Source organism: Bombina bombina, chromosome 4 (assembly GCF_027579735.1).
Source record: "Bombina bombina isolate aBomBom1 chromosome 4, aBomBom1.pri, whole genome shotgun sequence".
Classification (NCBI taxonomy): domain Eukaryota; kingdom Metazoa; phylum Chordata; class Amphibia; order Anura; family Bombinatoridae; genus Bombina; species Bombina bombina.
The window spans coordinates 970743719-970763957 of NC_069502.1; the positions used below are offsets into that span (position 1 = coordinate 970743719).

The 20239-nt window shown below is 38.8% G+C and overlaps 1 protein-coding gene across 1 annotated transcript in view; it reads left to right on the plus strand.

Moving 5' to 3' along the window:
• CFAP61 (cilia and flagella associated protein 61) overlaps window positions 1-20239 on the plus strand; it is an 854500-nt gene that overhangs the window by 213139 nt on the left and 621122 nt on the right. The window contains exon 13 of the mRNA XM_053712009.1: window positions 8590-8716. Within this exon, the coding sequence (XP_053567984.1) occupies window positions 8590-8716 (127 nt within the window). The remainder of the gene's footprint in view (window positions 1-8589; window positions 8717-20239) is intronic.

The following is a 20239-nucleotide window of genomic DNA, read 5'->3' on the forward strand; positions in this document are numbered from 1 at the left end:
TTCAAAATGGTGACTATAAGGACTATTCTGCCTTTTGTTCAGCAAGGGCATTATATGTCCACAATAGACTTATAGAATGCATATTTTCATATTCTGATTCATCCAGATCATTATCAGTTCCTGAGATTCTCTTTTCTAGACAAGCATTAGCAATTTGTTGCTCTTCCTTTTGGCCTAGCGACATCTTTTCAAAGGTTCTAGGTGCCCTACTCTCTGTAATCAGAGAGCGGGGTATTGCTGTGTTTCCTTATTTGGATGATATCTTGGTACTCGCTCGTCTTTACGTTCTGCAGAATCTCACACGAATCAACTAGTGTTGTTTCTTCGAAGACATGGTTAAAGGATCAATTTACCAAAAAGTTCTTTAACCCTTTAAGGACACAGCTTTCAGTTTGCTCAATTGTTTTATGACGGAAAAATTCTGTCATATGTCCTTAAGAGGTTAATTCCTCAGACAAGGGTGACCTTTTTAGGTTTCCAGATAGATTCAGTGTCCATGACTTTGTCTCTAACAGACAAGAGACGTTTGAAATTGGTTGCAGCCTGTCAGAACCTTCAGTCTCAATCATTCCCTTCAGTAGCTATGTGCATGGAAGTTTTAGGTCTCATGACTGCAGCATCGGACGCGATCCCCTTTGCTCGTTTTCATATGAGACCTCTCCAGCTTTGTATGCTGAAACAATGGTGCAGGGATTATACAAGGATATCACAATTAATATCCTTAAATCCCAATGTTCGACTTTCTCTGACTTGGTGGTTAGATCACCATCGTATAATTTTAGGGGCCTCTTTCGTCCGTCCAACCTGGACTGTGATCACAACAGATGGGAGTCTTTCAGGTTGGGGAGCTGTTTGGGGATCTCTGACAGCACAAGGAGTTTGGATATCTCAAGAGACGAGATTGCCAATCAATATTTTGGAACTCCGTGCAATTCTCAGGGCTCTTCAATTTTGGCCTCTATTGAAGAGAGAACCGTTCATTTGTTTTCAGACAGACAATGTCACAACTGTGGCATATGTCAATCATCAGGGTGGGACTCACAGTCCTCAAGCTATGAAAGAAGTATCTCGGATACTTGTTTGGGCGGAATCCAGCTCCTGTCTAATTTCTGCGGTTCATATCCCAGGTATAGACAATTGGGAAGCGGATTACCTCAGTCGTCAGACTTTACATCCGGGAGAATGGTCTCTCCACCCAGATGTGTTTTTCTCAAATTGTTCAGATGTGGGGGCTTCCAGAAATAGATCTGATGGCATCTCATCTAAACAAAAAGCTTCCCAGGTACCTGTCCAGGTCCAGGGATTCTCAGGCGGAAGCAGTAGATGCATTGACACTTCCTTGGTGTTATCAACCTGCTTATATTTTCCCGCCTCTAGTTCTTCTTCCAAGAGTGATCTCCAAGATCATCATGGAGCAATCGTTTGTGCTGCTGGTAGCTCCAGCATGGCCTCACAGGTTTTGGTATGCGGATATTGTCCGGATGTCCAGTTGCCAACCTTGGCCACTTCCACAAAGGCCAGACCTTCTATCTCAAGGTCCATTTTTCCATCAGGATCACAAATCATTAATTATGTTATTAATTAGTGCTTAGTCATAGAGGTTTCTCTGATACTATGTTGCAGGCTCGTAAATCTGTTTCTAGAAAGATTTATTATCGAGTTTTGAAGACTTACATTTCATGGTGTTCTTCTCAGAAATTCTCTTGGCATTCTTTTAGAATTCCTAGAATTTTACAGTTTCTTCAGGATGGTTTGGATAAAGGTTTGTCTGCAAGTTCCTTGAAAGGACAAATCTCTGCTCTTTCTGTTTTATTTCACAGAAAGATTGCTAAACTTCCTTATATTCATTGTTTTGTGCAGGCTTTGGTCAGTATCAAGCCTGTCATTAAATCAATATCTCCTCCTTGGAGTCTTAATTTAGTTTTGAAGGCTTTGCAGGCTCCTCCGTTTGAGCCTATGCATTCTTTGGATATTTAATTGCTTTCTTGGAAAGTGTTGTTTCTTTTGGCCATCTCTTCTGCTAGAAGAGTTTCTGAATTATCCGCTCTTTCTTGGGAATCTCCTTTTCTGATTTTTCATCAGGATAAGGCGGTTTTACGGACTTCATTTAAATTCTTACCTAAGGTTGTGAATTCTAACAACATTAATAGAGAAATTGTCCCTTCCTTGTGTCCTAATCCTAAGAATTCTTTGGAGAGATCCTTACATTCTTTGGATGTGGTAAGAGGTTTGAAATATTATGTTGAAGCTACTAAAGATTTCAGGAAGACTTCTAGTCTGTTTGTTATATTTTCTGGTTCTAGGAAAGGTCAGAAGGCTTCTGCTGTTTCCTTGGCTTTGTGGTTAACGTTTTTGATTCATCAAGCTTATTTGGAGTCGAGTCAAGTCCTGCCTCAGAGAATTACAGCTCATTCTACTAGATCAGTCTCTACTTTGTGGGCTTTTAATAATGAAGCTTCAGTTGATCAGATTTGCAAAGCAGCAACTTGGTCTTCTTTGCATACATTTACTAAATTCTACCGTTTTGATGTATTTGCTTCTTCAGAAGCAGTTTTTGGCAGAAAAGTTCTTCAGGCAGCTGTTTCAGTTTGATTCTTCTACTTTTGATTTATGAGAATAAACTTATTTTTTGGGTTGTGGATTAATTTTTATTTTTATCCCTCCCTTTCTAGTGACTCTTGCGTGGAGTTCCACATCTTGGGTATTGCTATCCCATACATCACTAGCTCATGGACTCTTGCCAATTGCATTAAAGAAAACATAATTTATGTAAGAACTTACCTGATAAATTCATTTCTTTCATATTGGCAAGAGTCCATGAGGCCCACCCTTTTTATGGTGGTTATGATTTTTTTGTATAAAGCACAATTATTTCCAAATTCCTTTGTTGATGCTTTTTACTCCTTTCTTTATCACCCCACTACTTGGCTATTCGTTAAACTGAATTGTGGGTGTGGCATTTTGAGGTTTGGGAAACTTTGCCCCTCCTGGTAGGATTGTATATCCCATACGTCACTAGCTCATGGACTCTTGCCAATATGAAAGAAATTAATTTATCAGGTAAGTTCTTACATAAATTATGTTTTCTCACAGTCAAACAGTAATAAAAGGTATTACTCATTGGTGTAACAGAAGTAGTACCCGATAGTTTGTCAGGTAATTAGAGGTGGGAAAATTGAGGGATTACACTTATATAAGAATAATAATGTAAAGGTTAACTAGTTGTAACTATTAGGGAAATTGTTGAATTGTAAAGATGGGGTTGGAAGAAAAGGGAGGGGGTGTCTTCCTTTAGAGGCCAATATTGGGAAGCCATTGGGTGTTAAACATAGATTTCCCGTCAGACCATATCATTTTAAATAGGTCAGCATTTTCGAGGGAGTAGAAAACACTTTTTTTCCATAGAGTATATGTACACCATGATATTAATTATTACCGGCCAGGTAGGGGGAGTTGCTTTCTTCCATGATCTGGCAATGGATCATTTTATAGCAGAGAAAAGGTAAATGCATAAATAGCTGTGATGTTTAGGTAAGGTGCATGTGCCTAGATGCAGCAAGGCCACAGCTGGTGACTTGGCGAGGGCTATCCCTATTCTGGTTAATGTGGTGAAGCAAGTGTTCCACAGTGGCTTAAGTTTCGGGCAGTCCCACCATGTATGTGTCATGTCACCTATATGGTCACAATTTATCCAGCATTTAGGAGAGAAGGTAGGGAACAATTGGGCCAATCGTGCAGGGACATAGTACCAATGCGTAAGGAGCTTAAAATATGTCTCATATAGAGTGATGCAATGGATAGCTTTTTTGGAAAGCAGGAGCGTACGTTGCCAGGTTTGAGTAGGGACGGATAATATCAGTTTTTTCCCCATTTCAGTATATGTGGGGGTTTATCCAAAGGCAGAGTTCCTTTCATTAGGTTGTAGTGTATGGACATAGGTCTACATAGTTTCCCTTCCTGCTGCCATCTAGACTCCCAAATAGTTAACTGGCGTGAGGATGTAGGTTTAAACCCCCAGCTAGTAAGTAGACTTATTACTCAAATGTATTAAAATGTCATAAAAGGTGGTACATATGTGTGGATTCTCTTATTTGGTTTAATGTGAGGTAGTGGCCTTGTGGAGAAGTGGACCATAAGTCGAATACCTTCACAAATCCTAAACCTACCCAATTTTGGGGGTGAGAGTCAGGTAGGCCTGTAAAAAGACCTTGAATGGAAGTGATAGGGGAAGGATGGGGAGCAATTGGCTTATAATGTCTGATTTTGTCCCAGGTAGCGAGGCACTCTATAATTTTTGGGTTATTAATTGAGAGATACCTGCGGTAGTGAGGTGGAGTCCAAATTATGTCACGATAGGTGGATATGGAAAGGTAATAAGGCCTGCTCAATTTCCCTCCACTTGCTTTGGGATTTTTTTTACCCCCCCATTGTGTGATGTGGGTAAGCATCGCCGCCTCTAAATATCTTGTGACACATGGGGAGGCCACCCCCCATGTTGCCTAGGGTATTGTAACATCTTGTGAGCTATGTGTAGAGGTTTACCCTGCCATATATATTTTGTGCATTCACTTTGGAATTGTAGTAATAATTGTTTGTGTACTTTAATTGGGAGGCAGCGGAAGAAATATGTCAATTTTGGTAGAAAGCTCATTTTAAGAGCTGTGATTCATAGTAAACAGGACCATGAGAGTTCTCAATTCAGACAGTAAAGGGTGATAGTTGTCACTAATGATTTGATGTATATTACTGGATATTTTAATCCCTAAGTGTGATTTTAAAATATGATTTTCCTTCATTGGGTTTATAGTTAGTGCATAATAAGGGGTCTGGACCTGGGGCTTTGAAAGATTTTAGCTTTTTGATTACATGTTTGATCTCTTGAATAGTGAATTGATTAGTTAGAGCCTCCTTCTGATCAGTATTGAGGGTCGGTAGTTTGAGGGAGTGTAGGAAGTAACTGATTACTACCAGAGAGGCTGGGATTATTGATTCGTGTTTCTAAATATTATATAAAGCAGGATAAAATTCACCACATTTTTGGCCAATCTGGGAAGGAAGTCTCAAAGCTTGGTCACCCTGTTTTAGTGTGTGTATACGTGTATCCCCTGTGCATTGTCTCATCCTATTTGCTAACAAGGTGCCAGCCTTGTTGCTCTTAGAATAGAAAATTTGTTTCCGTTTAATAAGATGGGATTGTGTTCTCTTGAGCTCTAATTGACAGATGTGTTGTCTAAGTTTTGTAATTTGGTCTCTAAGATCTGGGGAGTTGGAGGTGCAGTGTAATTTTTCTAGATCTCTCAACTTACAGTGGGCTTGAGAGAGTGAGAGGCCTGCCTGCTTCCTTAGGTGGGCTTGCTTTCTAATAAAATAGCCTATAGTTGCAGCCCTTAATTGCTCCCCATATTATATCATCCAGAAGTGAAGGGCTATCATTTATTTGTATGAGGAATTTTAATTATGTTCTTAACTCTTCTCTGAATGGTATATCTGATAGTACATGGTGGGGACAAACGCCATCTAACAGTGTTCATAGATTGCAGGTCTAGTATAACTAGGTTGTGGTCCGACTATAGACAAATAGATATGTCTGTCGGTTGTACTATGTCGAGGGTGTCAGAATGGCATAACAGGTAGTCTAGTCTGGAGTACGTCCTGTGGGGATGAGAAAAGTTAGTGTAATCCTTATCTAGTGAATGGTGAGATCTCCAGATGTCATAATAACCATATTGTATCATTAGGGTTCTATATTTGAGGCTTAAAGGGTCAGGAGTTCTGGACTTCTTGTTAGGAGTGTAAGACTTCCTGTCCAGTCTGTTATCCCAGACCATATTGAAATCTCCCGCTAAGATTACCCTGCCCTGTTTAACCTGATCTACCTTTTGTAGGATCTTTTTTAGAAATTTGGGTTGATGGACATTGGGGAGATAGGTGTAGACTAGGGTATAGGTGATATGGTCCAGATTGCATATTAAAATAACATATCTGGCTTGTGGGTCTCTAACAATATGCAACAGTTCATAGGCCAATAGGTTATGAATCAGTATGGCTGCTCCTCTAGCCTTTTTAGAGAAAGGGGCTGATTCTATTGATTGGGCCAGCTGACGAGAAATGCATTTTCTGGAAGAATCTGCTCTATGAAATTTGAGGTATCTAATAAGTATGCTTCGTTTTCCTGTAGCGTTTAGACCTCTGACATTGTGTGTTAAAAATCTAAGGGAAGATATGTGTGGGTTTAAACTCTAACCCTACGGAGGTTTTAGTGAAAACGTTATGTTACAGAAAAGAAACAGAAGAGGTAGGGATACAGGGATGTGAGTTGGGGAGGGGGGTTGAATGGGGAATGAGTATTGTCGGTGGAAGTAGTCCACCAATGTGGAACCCAAACGTGGGCTCGGGGGGGGGGGGGGAGCTAGTGCTATTGAAAGGTGATTCTGAAATTATCAGCCCAGCTCTAATGCAAACAAATAAGTATTAACTTTTAAATTCTAACTGAACTCTAGGTAACAACACAAGATTGATACAATATTTACATTATGATCTCTATATGAAGAAATATTCCCATTTCAAGGGTGAGTTTCAATTCAAGTCGGCAAGGCTTGAGGCCGTAAAGAGTCATTAAGTTGGCCAGGTTTCTGGCATTTAGATCTTTGTTCTCTTACAGTCCATTCAGGTGCTGTTGCCCTCAATTTAGGATGAGGAGTGACAGATGGAGGTATCGGGTCATTTTGCAGTGCCCAATTTGCCAGGAGGGCATTGCCTTGAGAGAGTGAGGTCACCACATTGTTTTGATTAACCTTCGTTATCATGAGTTTTGTGGGGTATCCCCCATCTATACTTGATGTTGGCCCTTCTGAGGGAAGTGGTTATAGGATGTATACCTTCGTTGCTGTAGAGTATGTGAGGATAGATCCGGTAGCAGTTGGATGTCTTTGAAGTTGTCTGAAAGGGTTGGATTTGCCACTGGTATGCTCTCACTGCTCCCGACTCCGGAGCGGAGTTTAGCCAGATTAATATACACGGCGAGTTGCTAAGCAACAGCGCCGCCTGATGACGCACTCACAGTGCTGCACACCTGCCGTGTTTGGGTGTATAAGAGGTGAGTAGGGTATAAGTTTGCTCTAAATGTTGGGTATGATGGTCTGAAGACGGGGATAAAACCCCGAAACGTCACTTGGGATTAAATTTACCCTTTGTTAAATCCAGAGAGTGTCTTCCTTCATTTGGAAATTATATAAATATATATATATATATATATATATATTTATATATATATATATATTTTATTTTATATATATATATATATATATATATATATATATATACATACATACATACATACATACACATATGCATGTGTTTTGTGACACTGTTTTGTTTTGCGAAACAGTTAACTAGAGCTCTAGGTCACGCTATCCTGATGTGCGTTTAAATTTAATTGCGCTCAATCGATCAACTTGTAATAAGTGCACTACATCCGATGTGCAAACAGCAGCAATAAACACGATATCGCTTTTGTGTAACTGTTAGCGTGCCAGTTGTATCTGGCCCATTGTATTCAATCCCTGTAAATGGGTGAAATACATATTTAAATTCAGCTCCAGGGTAGCACTGTATTGCTGGGAACTTGCTAACCATATCTTGTTTGCCAATGACAAGATGGTTATGTATGTTGCCACCAATCACCAGCTAGCTCACAGTAGTGCCTTGCTGCTTCACAGTCTACTGTTTCAACAAAGGATGCCCAGAGAACTAAGTTAATTTGGTAAAAGAAGTAAATCGAAATGTCTCTTAAAATTGCATGTTCTGTCTGAATTTTGGCTTCAATGTTCCTTTAAAGGCACATTCAACTAAAAAATAACTTCTAGATAAAATGTTTAACTATGCATAATTAAAAAAACAACAACTTTGCAACGAACTTTCATTATCTCTTGCTTCTCCTGTAATTTAACTCTGTAAATTGCATTCTCTGTAATACAGGACCATGGCCTTCTAAATGCTGCACAATGATTGTTTGATATGCAGGAGATAATTTATATCATTCCCCAATTGGCCACAGCAAAGGCAGTAAGATAAACAACATACAAGAGGCTTTTCAAAGGGTGTCTCCCTGAATTGCAAAACAATGTATATGTTTCTTACAAATTACAGTTTTAAATTCTAACAAAATATGTATTTTTTATGCATATAATTTACAATGCTGGGAATAACGTTGGATGAGCAATAAATTAAATCACTTTAATGCTCTTTTAATAAATGTCCTTAACGGTTAATTCATAATGATGGGTTATATATTATTTATTTGTCTTGCTTTGCACTTTTTTCCACTCTGGTTCACGGAGTGTATAATTAGTAAAAATATGAAAGGATTAATGTGCTAATAGTTTTGTAACTGCTTCCCCAGGACTTTCACATGATAGTGTTTCAGATAAAATGTTATAACGGTGTTATAAATAGGTTTTATGCGTCTTCATAAAGAATGTCACATTTTCCTGTGTGTGCATTATATAAAGTCAGTTTAGTACATTTAAACCTGCAATTACATTGTATTTGATCAGATGTTGTTCATTTTCATTTATCTTTTGTCTTCAGCTCATTACAAGTTAGGGCAGCAAAATCCAGAGACGTACCAGCTGTCCAGAATCTTGTTGAGACACTAGATCTTCAGCAAAGTATATTGGATGATTTGAACATCTATAACCAAGCACGGAGAGATTCTGTAAGTGTTGTAAGAAGCTATTTTAAACCTTTGTTCATAGGTTAGTTGTAACGTCTGTAAGACCATTACTTATGGGAGATAATTTGTGTTAAATGTCCTTTTAAAGTGACTTGTAAGTCAAAATTAACATTTCTTGATTCAGATTTAAAGTGTACAATAAAAGAAAGCTTTTTTTTTTTTTTTCAAATTTACTTCTTTCTCTTGGTTTGCATTGTTAAACTGTGTTTTTTTCAGTCACAGCATACTGAGGTAGAATCAGGAGCACACTGAGGTAGGCTGTTGAACTGTTTAAAAGATACATAATCCCTTTATTACCCATTCCCCAGTTTTGCATAACCAACACAGTTATATTAATATACTTTTTACCTCTGTGATTACCTTCTGACCGCCCCTTGATCACATGACTGTGGCTATTTATTATATATTTACTTGCATTTAGCATTGTGTTGTGCTAATTCTTAAATAACTTTATGTGCCTGAACAGTGTTATCTATATGGCCCACATGAACCATCAAGTCTTTTGTTGTGAAAAGCAATTTAAAAAGCATGTGATTTGAGGCAGCCCTCAAGGGCTTAGAAATTTGCATATGAGCCTACCTAGGTTTAGTTTCAACTAAGAATACAAAGAGAAAAAAGCAAATTTGATGATAAAAGTAAATTGGAAAGTTGATAAAAATTACATGTCCTAATTATTAATAATGAATGTTTAATTTTGACTAGACTGTACCTTTAAATAACTTTTAATAATATTTTAAAATGTTACAATGAAGGGGAATACAGATTTTGCTCAATAATCATGCGGTACACAAATGCAAAGCAGTATACCAATTATCAGTACATATAGGTATAATCATAGTAAATTCCCCTTCTAACTGAAACTTCCCTTGTGAAACTCAATAGGCCATTTTTGGACCTAACCCAAACATTAACAAATAGGAGATGGAAGAATTGACTTGAGACATCTCTCTTAGAGCTCAATAGGCCACTTTTGGACCTAACCTAGATATTATAACACTTTAACAACGTAGTATAGCGTTAAGAAATTATAAGTAGGGCTCTACCTGCAATGTAACTGGAGTAGAAAATTTAAGTTCTTAATATAAGTTGGAGCTACGCTTAAACTTGAAGAATATATCTATATAGGATGTAAGGGCTTATAAATAAAAGAGAATTGTAGGTAACATTTAGAGAACCAAACCAAGTATAGATTACATATTTCTATTGAAGAGAGACCCAACTGCTACCAATACAGAATAGAAAGAAGTGGGTACATAATAAAGTATTTTTTTAATTGTACCCTCTGAATTGTGAACATTTTACTTTAATAAATAGAGACTGAACTTGAAAAGATCAGGAATGGAACTTATGCATTTAAAACATGCCAAATTTCTTTTAGTTGTTTAATATCCCTTTAAGCAAGCCAAAAATTTAATAGATGAATATTTAGAAGGGTCAGTGGAAAAAGATGGCTATAAAGCTCTGGAAGAAAATAAGACACCACTGCAATATTATCAGTTTTTCTGGTTTTACCATTTATAGGTATGTGTTTCCGTAAAATGAACATTTATAAACTACTGATAATATTTCTCCAAAATTCCGAATAAAAATATTGTAATTTGGAGCATTTATTTGCAGAAAATTAAAACTGGTCAAAATAACAAAAAAGATGCAGTGTTTTCGGACCTTGAATATTGCAAAGAAAACAAGTTTGCATCTATTATTAAACAACACAATACTAATGATTTAACTTAACAAGAGTCTAGACATGCTCTCCACCAGTCGTTCTTTCCACTCCTGGTGCAAAAACCTCAAGCAGCTCGGATTTGTTTAATGGCTTATGACCATCCACCTTAGTCTTCATTACATTCCAGAGGTTTTCAATAGGGTTCAGGTCTGGAGATTGGGCTGGCCATGACGGGGTCTTGATCTGGTAGTCCTCCATCCCACCTTGATTGACCTGGCTGTGTGGCATGGAGCAATGTTCTGCTGATAAAAAACAATCCCCAGAGTTGGGAAACATTTTCAGAGCAGAAGGAAGGATGTTTTCTTTAAGGATTACCTAAGATGTGGCTTGATTCATGTGTCCTTCACAGAGATAAATTTGCCAAATTCCAGCCTTGCTGAAGCACCCCAAGATCATCACTGATCCTCCACCAAATTTCATAGTGGGTAGGAGACCCTTTGGCTTGTAGGCCTTTCCAGTGCTCTGTCTTACCATTAGACGACCAGATGTTGGGCAAATCTACAAATTGGACTCATCCGAGAAGATTAAAGGGACACTGAACCCAAATTCTTTCTTTTGCGATTCAGATAGAGCATGCAATTTTAAGCAACTTTCTAATTTACTCCTATTGTCAAATTTAATTCATTCTCTTGGTATCTTTATTTGAAAAGCAAGAATGTAAGTTTAGATGCCGGCCCATTTTTGGTGAATAACCTGGGTTGTTCTTGCTGATTGGTGGATAAATTCACACACACCAATAAACAAGTGCTGTCCAGGGTCTGAACCAAAAACTGTCTGGCTCCTTAGTGTAGATGCCTTCTTTTTCAAATAAAGATAGCAAGAGAACAAAGAAAAATTGATAATAGGAGTAAATTAGAAAGTTGATTTAAATTGCATGCTCTATCTGAATCACGAAAGAAAAAAAATTGGGTTCAGTGTCCCTTTAGTTGAAATAATTTTTATTCGCTTTACATTATAAACAACAGGTACAGATCACATTGTTCATTGAGTACAAGCTGTATCGCCTTTACCAACTCTTTTACATAGGTCCTAGTCCGTTAATTAGTAATCTCTTGTAAGGTTGATATCTTCAGAGTCAGTTATTTTACAACAGTAAACTAGTATAATGTCTGTGATGCAACCTATCTGATCCATGTTGCTGCAAAGAGAATTATCAATTCACATTTATGTGAGCATGGTAGAGGTAATAACAAAAGAAGGCATCTTGAACCATTTCTCACTGCTCCCTCCTCCAAGCTCAACATGTTTGTATAGCCTACATTTCCCCCCCCCCAAACAACTAAACAACAAAAAATAAAACAACTCAGCAATTAAGAAAAAAAGAACAAACTTCAACTTGCCTGTCGACTCTTCCCAAGTGTAGCAGATCCAGGAAAGGGGTCCCCACCAATTTTAAGGTCACTCCGAGAGGTTTTCTAGTCAATATTGGTTGGTCTTCCCCACCCAATCCAAACATTAGTTCCTCACCTTCCATAGTCAGGGTGCACCCCTCAACCCCACTGTCATCACTAATAACCCGCTAATAACCAGAAGTACCATATCTTGGAAAATTGATTGTGGTTATTTTGAATATGTGCTGCTGTTTCCGACAATTTATATGTAGCCTTTATTTTATCCGTCACCTCGCCCCACGAGGGTGCCCCTGACTTCCAGTGTCGTGCCACACATATTCTAGTAGCCGTACACAGAATCCGTATAAAGGTGTTAATGGGTGCATTAAAGGGTTCTATATGTTCGTTTAGCAGCGCCTGTGGAGCAGTCAGAGAGATAGATGTCGTCAGGACCTCGCTAAGTAGTGTAGACAGCCTAGACCATATCTGTTTAATTTGCGGGCATTCCCACCACATATGAATATATGTCCCCCTGTCTGCACATCCCCTATAACAGAGTATGCTGCCCCCCTGCGTGTAGTGGGAGGTGATAATGGGGGTCAAGTACCACCTGAAAGATGTTTTTAGGCAATTTTCTCTAAAGTCCGCACTGATCATTCCTTTGCTCGATGTGTATAGGAGTGTGTCCCACTCATCGATTGAGTATATTTTGTTCAGTTCCCTTTCCCACTGTTCCATTAGTTTAGTTTTAGAGGTATGTTTAGCCTTTTGTATCGCTAAGTATATAGCTGAAATCAGTTTTTTGTGTTGATTAGGTGAGTTGCATAGACGTTCGAGTGTTGTCAACAGTGTCGCTGAGCTATGTTTCCTAAATTTAGTGATAGTTGAAGATATTTGTAGGTACAGGAACCATTGCATTTTCTCTGGATATATCTTGTCTTGAATTTGTTGATATGTAGCTAGTTTATTATTGTGTAAAAAGTCTGCAACCCTATATAGCCCTTTATTGTCCCACTTCCCCATGTGTAGATGAAACTCTGGATTTAGGAGAGTCTTAATTGGTCTCACTACTGAGTCTATTGGAATTAGGTTTAAAGATCTGGACAACACGGTCCAAGTCTGCATCATCTCTACCGTAAGTCTGGAGGCCGGCTTTCCCTTAAAGGGTTGTTTCGAGTGATCCCATAGGATATCGTCTGGGTTGCTATACTCTGTCATTAGCGTCTCCACACGGATCCACACCCGATCTGCTGGGTTTTTGCTAAATAAGGTGGTCTGAGCTAATCTAGCCGCTTGATAGTACTGTAACAAATTTGGCATTCCCACCCCTCCCAATTGTCTGTGTTGCTGTAAAACATGAGATGGGATCCTAGCTGTTTTAGCACCTCTGAAAAAGCTCACTAAATCCTTTTGAAGTTTACTAAGGTCAATCAATGGCACTTTAATAGGTAGGGCTCGGAAAAGGTAGAGAAGCCTTGGTAGGATATTCATTTTAATTGATGTTAGTCGGCCATACAAGGAAAACCTGCCTTTTTTCCAGACATCTAAGTCTTTCCTAATCGATCTGTATAAAGGGACATAATTCAGATTGTATAAGTCATCAATGTTATTCGAAAGTTTAATCCCCAGATATTTAATCGACCCCTTATTCCATGTAAACTCAAAATTCGTTTCTATAAGTTTTTTGGTATGGTTGGGGAGGGCAATAGGGATAGCCTCACATTTTTCTAGATTAACCTTGTACCCTGATATATCTGAGTAATCTTGTAGAACCTTATATAGATTTGGTAGGGAAACGAGTGGTCTAGTCAATGTGAGAAGGACATCGTCTGCAAACAGCGACACTTTAAATTCCTGTCCCCTGAGTGAAACCCCATGGATATCTGGTGATATGCGTATCTTCTCTGCTAATGGCTCTATACATATTGCAAATAACAGGGGTGAAAGTGGACAGCCTTGGCGAGTACCATTCAAAATGTCTATCAGTTTTGACTGATAACCTGCCGCTCTGACACTAGCTGTAGGGTGAGAATAAATGCTTTTGATGGCTTGAACAAATGAGCCCTGAATATTTAATCTACCTAAAACTTCTAACATAAATTCCCAATCTATTCTGTCGAACGCCTTCTCCGCATCCAAGGATAGGACCAGAGAAGGCGTTCTCGTTTTGCTAAGATACTCTATCAGGGAGATCGCACGCCTCGTGTTGTCTGGGGCTTCCCTATCTGGAACAAAGCCCACCTGGTCAGGATGAATTAGCTTGGGTAAATATAATTTGAGTCTATTCGCAAGAATCTTAGTAAAAATCTTAATGTCCTGATTGATGAGGGAAATGGGGCGATAATTTTGACATAGTTTTGGGTTTCTGCCTGCTTTGGGGATAACTACTATTTTTGCTTGTAAAATTTCCTCGGGGATCTCATTACCTTTTAAGATATCATTGCATAGGGAAACTACATGTGGGATGAGTACCGATTTGAAAAGTTGGTAATAGTCCCCTGGGAACCCATCTGGACCCGCTGCTTTTCCTGGCTTAAGCTCTTTAATGGCATTATGGACCTCTCGAGTCGTAATTTCTGCATTTAATTCATCCCTGTCCTCGTCCCCCAGGGGAGTCAGTCTAGTGTCATCTAGGAAGTCAGACCGGAGTCTGGTCATCTGGTCAGAATGTGTAACTTTTTTTCCGTCATAGAGTTGAGCATAGTATTGAGCGAAACTATCCGCTATCTCCTGGGGATCAGATGTACAAGAGCCATCAGATTTTTGTAGAGAAGGTATCGTAAAAGACTTAGTCCTTTCCTTCAGCTTATGAGCCAAATATCTGTCGGGCTTGTTTGCATATAAAAAATAATGTGAGTTTAATCTGTGCGCTGCCCTAACTGATGTCTTGTTCATAATTGTAGCTAGTTCTAATCTTTTAGCCTGTAATTGCGTAAAGATGATGGGATTGGAGGTGGTTCCCTCGTTTAAGCCCCAATATTCTGACAGTGCCTTAGATATAGATTCTCTCGTCTTAACGTCTTGAAGAACATATGGGTCAAAGTTCCAGGACCGTGTTGCACTAGTGTGGAAAGTTTGTTTGATGTCTACTTGAACTATAGAATGATCCGACCATGCACATGCGTGTATCTTAGAAGAGGCTAGGTCTGGGATCAATGTCTGACTCAGATAGATGTAGTCTAACTTTGAGTAGGAACCATGTGCAAACGAATAGTATGTATAGTCATTTGTTTTACCGTATAAGGTGTCCCAGGAATCCAAAATATTATGTGATAAGAAAGTATCTTTTATTTTTTAACTGTAGAGTTGTGTCTCATTTGTTTTCGGGTTAATGGAACCTTGTCTTTGTCTTGGTGTGCATACATTGACACATTAAAATCCCCCCCTAAGATTATCCGGAAATGCGACCAATGTGTCAGTAGATCTGAGACATGAGAGAAAAAGGGCGCTTGTGATTCATTGGGCGCATAAACATTACAAAAGACTATGTGCTTATCCCGTATTCTACCTTTAAGTATCAAAAACCTGCCTTCTGGATCCCTAATTGTTTCTTCCATCACAAACCCCACCGAGTGATGAATTAGTATTGATACTCCCCTTTTATTCCTATCTGTTATAGAGTGAAAATGTTGAGTGTACCCTCTGGCACAATATTTGGGAATGGCTTCCCTGGTAAAGTGTGTCTCTTGAAGGTAAATGATGTTAGCCTTCAATCTAATGTATTGGCTCATCGCTATTCTACGCTTTGGGTCAGTGTTGAGGCCCCTGACGTTGTGTGAAATTAGTCGAAGATTAAAAGTCATTACTTACTATTTTGTGTGTGGGGGACCCCCCCCCCCGGATCCGCTGTCTCCTCAATCATTCTTGTTGCCCATAGGCATTGTGGATAAGGTTTTCTTTGGTTAAATGATTCATGCATAGAAATGAGGCGAGTCGACAGGACATAAACAAAAACAAGAACACATAAAGTAACAATCAAATACAAATTGTCAAATGTACAAATGAAAGCATAATAGCCAAGGATCAAAGATCCCTGTCTCCTGTAGGCAAAAAAAGAAAATAAACAAAATAAACATAAAACAAAAACATCCCCAACCTTTACCTCTTCCCCACTCAGGTTGGTTGTAGTTACATACTGTCTGTACTATAACAATAGGCAATCTAATGAAAAAAAAAAAAGAGGAAGGGATACACCCCCTTTTCCTTGAGAGTATCTGGAAAGATAACATTTAACATTTTCTTAACAATCACCTCCTAGCCTTTAAATGCTTTCTGACCCCATTCCCTCCCGAATCTACAGCTACCCTGACTTTCGCTAGTAGGAGTCTAATGTTCTCCCAGGTATCTGGTATATCAGTTCATACCCTAAAAAAGTGTCACTGGATACAAAAAAGGATACATTCTTCACGTCTCCCTCCTCCTAGAGAGATGTAGAAAAGCTCAGCTTAGTCAGGAACAAGAAGATAAAAAAGCACTAAGACTTAGCCTTTCTTTTTGGAACTTTGGTCCACTTCTGTCTCTGTTGAAGAGGTTGATTTGCCAATATTTGAGAGGAACTCTCTGTCTGGTTTAGTTGAGGAATCTCAGGAGTGTCCAATTGTAGTCTGCGGCATATCTCTGGAATCTCTGACGCTTCTTTCAAACTGAATGATCTTCCATTATACTGAATATATAAGCTGAAGGGGAATCCCCAGCGGTATACTATTTGATGTTTTCTCAGGAGTGTGGTAAGGGGTCTCAGATAACTTCTTCTTTGTAGAGTCCTCACACATAGATCCTGAAAGAATTGTATTACCACCCCCTGAAATTTGAAAGTAGGGTTCTTCCTGGCTGCCGATAGGATTTCTTCCTTTTCTGGAAATCTAAGAAACTTCACTATGACATCTCTAGGTGGCGCTTCTTCTTTTGGCCTTGCTCTTAATGCACGGTGTGCCCTTTCCAGTTGGAATTTTTCTTCACCCGTTTCTCCCGTGATGGCCTGAAATAATTGGTGTAGATAAATGGGAAGCTCCTCAGCTGAGATTGTCTCTGGGACCCCTTTTAGACGTATATTACATCTACGGCCTCTGTTCTCGAGATCTTCCAGTTTGTCATGCATCTCATTTACTTCCTGCTGCTGCGTGGAGATCTTTTGAGTAATATCAGAAAGGTCTTCTGTAATAGTGGTTTCATTTTCTTCTAGGGTTGCAACCCTAGTACCCAACTCCAAGATGTCTTGCTTTATGTCTGCTAGGCTATTCGTGACAGTATTTTGAAAAGCGTCAAATTTTTCCCAGAGCTTATCAAAATTTTTACTAATATCCTGTTTAGATACCAGTGCCTTCAAGTCAGCTTTTGTAGCAGGAGTTGCATCTTCTTCTGTATATTGTGAACCTGCATCAGAGTCGTTATCTTCTTCCAGCGCCATGTTAGCAGACTCTAAATGTTTCTCTCCTTTAGCAGGTTTGAAAAACAGGCTGGCTGCTGCTGATTTAGGCCCCTGGGAGGGTTTATTCTGTTTCCTCACTGACATGGTTCTGATAGATTTAGCCAAATTTCCAATGGTATATTAGTTTGGAAGTTTATAGTAGAATAGATGCATTGATAAAAGGAGGTTAATGCAATAAATGCAAAAGGCACTTATGTCAGTACTTAACCAATGTAAGAGGCTAGTGGTAGAGAGACAATGCTGTAGGTTTCTGAGTATATTCCAGCTTTTTGATGCTCCTCCACCCTTATCTCTATCAGCATTATATATGTCGACAGCGCTCTCTGATAACGAAATCAAAGCTTTTATTTCTCTCTAATATCGTATCTCAGGCTTATAAGATAGATGGCAGGATTGATTTAGACCCCTTGTCAGCATGTAGGTGTCCTTGTCGCCTTACTTGATGTCTGATAATGGCTGTATAAGAAGTGCTTTCATTGGTATGTGTCCCCTTTAGTATCTGTGGCTGTGAAGTGCAGGATTCTTTAGTCTGGGTCCCAGCATTATTAGAAAATGGCCGTTACATATGCTCTATATTTATATGCATTGTATATGCATTAATAACTTCCATCCCCTTCAGGGGTTAATATGGGCTCATGAAAACATAATGTGGACTTTGAATGGTAGCCCCACACATATCGCCCAGCTCAACTTTCAGTCTCTCAGATCAGCTCTGACTAGCGTGTCATTTTCAAATACCCTTCTTACCGCCACTGGTTTATGCGCCTCTAGGCCCTCTATGTCAGCCCGCTCCTCACCGGGTCTTTTTTTGAAGCCTTGCTGTCCTCCGTTAGAGTCGCTAGATGTCCGGTGTAGCTGCTAGTCTTAGGAGTCGTTTAAAGGGTATGCGCTTATTCCTGGTAGCATCCCCAGCAGCTAAATCTCTTAGAAAGTTGCTCCGGTGTTGCGTTAACACGCCACTAAAATGGCGCTCGGCATCTATCTGCTCCTGTGCTCCACCGCTAGCAGACAGGTTTGTGGCTCCCAGCAGCAGTTCCAGCCAATTTCGGGAGTGTGCACTTCTTTTCCCCACAAAATGAGGCAAAACTTTTATGTTTATCCCCTCAGCATATCGTCCTATGCCATAGTACTGCACAGAGCTCCAACTCTAAGCAGCCATCTCCTAACGGCTCCAGGCTCCGCCCCTCCTCAGTGTCCCTTTAAAGGGACAGTTTACTCAAAAAAATGATCCCTTTTAATTTGTTCCCAATGATCCACTTTACCTGCTAGAGTGTATTAAATTGTTTACAAGTATTTCCATTACCCTTATATTGGCAATTGAAATATTTTATTTAGTTTGTGGTAATAGAAGAAACTACACTCCCAGTGGGTTATAGAAGAGATAAGGTAATAAAATGTTAATTTTCCATTGTTTTCTTCAAGCATTTGTTATTGTTTTATGGACAGATATAAGATAAAGAAGCAGGCATATGTACACAATGTGATAAAGTAATGAGATCTGATTATACCTACAAGTTCAACCCATTGTATTAGGTTGTGGCTTCAAAACACAAAATCAGCTAATTCATATACACAAATAAACCTTTTAAAAAGCAAATCTCATACATTTTATACTCTGCAGCTGGTAATTTTTTTTATTGGAAACACATTAAGGGAAAAACAATTTTATAGTATACTGTCCCTTTAAGTTACTTCAGTCCTCTGTGGTTCAATCCTTATGGTCCTCAGCCTGCCTCTTCATTGCTTCTTATTAATGAAGGCCTTTTTTTTGCTTTGCATGAATTCAGCCCTGGTCCTAGGAGCCTGTTACGAATCGTCCTTGCTGTGCACTTCACCCCAGCTGTCATTTGCCATACTTTCTGTAGGTCACTTGATGTCATCCTTTGGTTGTTTATTGACATTCAAATGAGTCAGAGGTTATCCCAGGCAATAAAGGGTCATTTTTGCCCTAAACTGGTCGGTAGCTTTGTTGTTCCCAATGTCTGTTGCTTGAACTTTTTCTTATGAACTGCTGTCTTTGAAATTTTAAGGATGAAAATGACCTGATGCTCACTGTATCCCTCTCTGCCAGTAAAGCCTGAATTGAACCCTTGCTCGCTCAAAACTTTTCTTTTCAACTCTTTTGGCATGGTCTATATTTTTTTTTTTTTAATTCCAATGAAAGGTTCTACTGACTCTGTTTTTGCCATCCATCTGATCCTATTGCAAGAGGATAGTGATGACCACAGCATCGATATATACAATACAATATAATAAATGCTCTAAATGGCAACATTTTTATTTGGAAGAAATGTTGTCATTAGTTTATAGAATAAAACAAAAATGTTCATTTTATGCACTCACTTTTATGCCCGGGTGCTTCCTCCACATAGTAATAAATAAAACAGATAATTTTAGGGCGCTCACCGGTCCTTGAAATCACTTTTTATTCATATATCATTAATAAAATTGGTCAACGTTTCGGCTTACATTCAAGCCTTTTTCAAGACATCCTACATAGAATATACATCTTTTGACATTATAAAAAAAACATAATTAACCCCCATCAATTGATACAGCAAAGTTATACAAACTCCTTATCAAAAAAGTGCAAATTAAAAATGCCATCCACTATTAGTTAAAATCCTTGGCTTTGTATCCATAACATCTATTCCCATAAGAGCTGTCTGTTTAACCCTCACCTTTGTATCTATAACATATATTCACATAAAAACTGTCTGTTTAACCCCATTAATGGGTAGATTTATTATCCCAATAAGAGTGAAAAACTTTGTACGGTTTGCAGCATACCAAACATTTAATCTCTACAGTGTTTACCCAGTTTGTCTTAATTTATGATAATTAGCCTCACCAGTGTTTTAGAATACGTCATCAAAGTAGGCGATTCAAACACCCGGCTATCCCACAACCACTGGTAGCCATCATTGTCATCCAGACAGTGTCCCCACATGATCTCTTCAAAACTATAAGTGTACAGTTTGTTAAATCAACATATACATGTAAACCATAGGACATTCTTC